Source organism: Rhincodon typus, unplaced genomic scaffold (assembly GCF_021869965.1).
Source record: "Rhincodon typus isolate 14 unplaced genomic scaffold, sRhiTyp1.1 hic_rhity00000072, whole genome shotgun sequence".
Taxonomy (NCBI): Eukaryota; Metazoa; Chordata; class Chondrichthyes; order Orectolobiformes; family Rhincodontidae; genus Rhincodon; species Rhincodon typus.
Window position 1 is genome coordinate 188,540 of NW_025965710.1, and position 4,001 is coordinate 192,540.

Genomic DNA, 4,001 nt, shown 5'->3' on the forward strand with positions numbered 1-4,001 from the left:
GCTCTCTCTCCCAAGCACTCTCCCTCACACTCTGCCTTTCTCACTCTGTCCCTGCCTCTTGCTCGCTCTGTGTCTGTCTCTGTGTCTCTCTACCCCCCCCCCCCCCCGGTCTCCCACCCCTCTCCCTCTCTCTCTCTTTCAAGTTGTGACCCATTTTATTTGACTTCCTGCAGGTTGCAGCTACCCTCAACAACTTGGCAGTGCTGTGTGGCAAGAGAGGCAAATATAAAGAGGCTGAGCCGCTCTGCAAGAGAGCTTTGGAGATCAGGGAGAAGGTGGGCTACTCCGAACTCTGTTACTGTTCATGGGGTTGGGGGTGGGACGGTGTCGCTGCCTGGGCCCAGTATTTATTGCCCTGTCCCTAGTTGCCCCCTTGAGAAGGTGGGGGGGAGCTGCCTTCTTGAACCGCTGCAGTCCATGTGCTGTGGGTTGATCCACAATGCCCCTTAGGGAGGGAATTCCAGGATTCTGACCCAGCGACACTGAAGGAACGGGGATATATTCCCAAGTCGGGATGGTGAGGGGCTCGGAGGGGAATGTGCAGGGGGCTGGTGTTCCCATGTACCTGCTGCCCTTGTCCTTCTGGATGGAAGTGGGTTGTGGGTTCGGAAGGTGCTGCCTGAGGATCTTTGGTGAATTTCTGCAGTGCATCTTGTAGATGGTACACACTGCTGTGACTGAGCGTCGGTGGGGGGAGGGAGTGGGATGTTTGTGAATGTGGTGCCAATCGAGTGGGGGCTGCTTTGTCCTGGATGGTGTTGAGCTTCTTGAGTGTTGTTGGAGCTGCCCCCATCCAGGGGCAAGTGGGGAGTATTCCATCACACTCCTGACTTGTGCCTTGTCAATGGTGGGACAGGCTTTGGGGGGAGACAGGAGGGGAGTTACTCGCTGCAGGATTCCCAGCCTCAGCTGCCTGACCTAGTCCAAGCTAAAACAACAACGGCTCCAGCTGGAAATCCAGGCCTGAGCTAAATGAATCCAATGCTTTAAAAACCGAAAGAACTGTGGATGCTGTAAATCAGAAACAAAAACAAAGTTGCTGGAAAAGCTCAGCAGGTCTGGCAGCATCTGTGGAGGAAAAAAAATCAAGAGTTAACGTTTTGGGTTGAGAACTCCAGAGGAAGGGTCACTCGACCTGAAACGTTAACTCTGATTTCTCTGAGTTTCTCTGATTTCTCCTGCTGAGTCCAGTGTTTGCCTTGAACTATGCAATGGGATGGACTGGGGGAAGTGGGGGTGTTGGGAGGACTGCAACTCTGACCCCCACCACCCCCCCAACCCCCTACCCCCTGTCAGCCCCCTATTCCCGAGCCTGAACCATGCTGGGGTCCCCACCAAACAGATCGAAGATCCTAGGATGGCCCTGGGCTGCGATGCCCCATGCAGGTGATCAGCTCGTCAACCCTCACCGTCTGGGTGGCCTTGCAGCCGCACTGGAACTGCTAGCCTGGCCCCCCGTCTCCCGTCTCCCGTCTCCTTCCCCATCTCCCGTTCGCCTTGACACGCCACGCCAAGCCAGGATCCCGGTGATAGGAGACCACCTGGGATGTGACCCTGGTTTTGGGGGGGGGGGGGGGGCGGGGGCGGGGGAGGTTATAGGACCGTGACCTCTAACACCACCCCCACCCCATCTCTGTACATGGCGGATTAGTTGCATGATGCCACGCCCAGTTGAATGGCCTCATTTGGGTGGTGGGGAGTTATCCGATTCCCCCCCGCCCCCGGGGTCTGTCCGTCAGTGGGGAGGGCTGTGCGGTGGGGTTATATGCTGGCAAGGTTTATTTAATTTGATGTTTTGCAGGTTTTGGGAAAGTTACACCCAGATGTAGCGAAGCAACTGAACAATTTGGCATTACTGTGCCAGAACCAGGGCAAGTACGATGAGGTGGAGCGATATTACTCCCACGCCCTGGAGATCTACGAATCTCGCCTCGGGCCCGACGATCCCAACGTGGCCAAGACCAAGAACAACCTGGTAGGAGACTGCGCCTTGCTATTCAACTGTAGGGGCGGCACTGCGTGCTTCCAGGAGCTACACACAGGATAATGGGCCAAAATGAGTGGGGCAGTCAAACCCATTTCTTTGTGGAGGGAGGGAGGGAGTTACGTGTGGCAGGTGCATCTCTCTTCCCCCCCCCCCCCCCCCCCCCCCCGCCCCCCCCCCCCCCCCCCCCCCCCCCCCCCCCCCCCCCCCCCCCCCCCCCACCCCATTCTCTCTTTTCCCCCTCCCCCCACCTGTTCCCTTTCCCCCCAACTCCCCATTCCCTCCCGTATGCCTCCCAAACACCCCGTCCTGTCCCGTTTCCCTCCCTACTCCCGTCCCGTCTGCCTCACCCCTCTTCCATCTCACTCCCCCCATCTCCGCTCCCCCCCCCCCACCCCCCCTCTTCATCCCCCCCCCCCCCACCCCCCCCCCCCCCCCCACCACCTCCCATCTTCATCCCTTCCCAGTCTTCCTGCCCACCCCCAAACCCCCACCGTCTCCCTATCCTGACTCTGTTTCCCTACCCACCCCATCCCAACCATCCTCCTACCCATCTCCTTTCTCCCCAAATCCAGCTCCTGCTTCTCCCCCTGCCCATCCCTCCATAGCAGGTGGTGGTCACTTTTGCACAGGGTCTAGAGGGAGGTGGAGAGGAAGAGGATGGAGCTCCGTTGTGATGCCCCTGTTGCTGAATAGCCGACTGTAGCTCGGTGAAGGAGACTGTCTGACAGGGTGGTGGGATGGTGCTGGAGGGTCGGGGGGAAGGTGAAGTCGCTGTGAAACTCGGATCACAGTCAGGTGCAGAGTCCCCTGTCAGAAACATGTCTGTGGTTTCTCTGAACAAAATGCCTGTCTCTTTCCCCTCCCCAGGCATCGTGTTATCTCAAACAGGGAAAATATAAAGAGGCTGAAGCTCTCTACAAAGAGATACTGACCAGAGCACACGAGAAGGAGTTTGGCTCTGTTAGTGGTAAGGATACGTTCCCAATCAGCTCCAAGAACTGTACAAAGGTCATTCGTTATCTGTATCGTGCAACCAGCCTGTTCCCTTCACCAGCCTCATCCCCATCAATCTAAGGACAGGGACAGCACGGGGTTAGATACAGAGTAAAGCTCCCTCTACACTGTCCCCCCCCATCAAACACTCCCAGGGACAGGGACAGCAAGGGGGTTAGATACAGAGTAAAGCTCCCTCTACACCGTCCCCCCCCATCAAACACTCCCAGGGACAGGGACAGCACGGGGTTAGATACAGAGTAAAGCTCCCTCTACATTGTTCCCCCCATCAAACACTCCCAGGGACAGGGACAGCACAGGGTTAGATACAGAGTAACTCCCTCTACACTGTTCCCCCCCATCAAACACTCCCAGGGAGAGGGACAGCACGGGGTTAGATACAGAGTAAAGCTCCCTCTACATTGCTCCCCCCTCACCATCAAACAGTGCAAGGACGGCTCCCGGAGAGGATGAGGTGCTTTCTGGTGGATGTGAATGGGTGGGTTTCAGTGACTGAAGGTTGTGTGTCAGACGCTGAAGGTGTTGGTGTGATTGTACCTATCCACAGGTGAGAACAAACCCATCTGGATGCATGCGGAGGAGCGGGAGGAACACAGCAAGGTGAGCTGGATCTGGCCACTACCTGAACCCAGACCCCACACCCACCACCCTGTCCCTCTCCCGTCTCTGTATAAAAAAAACAGGCAATTAGCAAGTGCCTCTCACACAGGACATGTTACTGGAACACTTCCCAGCAGTGTCTATCTGACAGAACCTGACTCCAAGCCACATCAGGAGATATTAGGGACAGGCGAACGATAGCTGGGGGACACAGATCAGGTTTGGGAGGAGGGTCCCAGGCAGCTGGAGGCACGGCCCCCAATGGTGGAGTAATGGGAATCGGGGGATGCTCGAGAGGCCAGGTTTGGAGGGGTTGACAGAGATAGGGAGGAGGTGTAGGGGCTGGAGGAGTGACAGAGATAGGGAGGGGGTGTAGGGGCTGGAGGGGGTTACAGAGATA

General features: G+C 57.1%; 1 protein-coding gene across 1 annotated transcript in view; it reads left to right on the forward strand.

Annotated features, from left to right (window-relative positions):
• The window catches only part of LOC125488231, a 19,149-nt gene extending 15,347 nt beyond the window's left edge, over positions 1–3,802 (forward strand). The window contains exons 10-13 of the mRNA XM_048621161.1: positions 174–275; positions 1,802–1,975; positions 2,855–2,954; positions 3,549–3,802. Of these exons, the coding sequence (XP_048477118.1) occupies positions 174–275; positions 1,802–1,975; positions 2,855–2,954; positions 3,549–3,802 (630 nt within the window). The remainder of the gene's footprint in view (positions 1–173; positions 276–1,801; positions 1,976–2,854; positions 2,955–3,548) is intronic.
• The last annotated feature ends 199 nt before the right edge of the window (positions 3,803–4,001 follow it).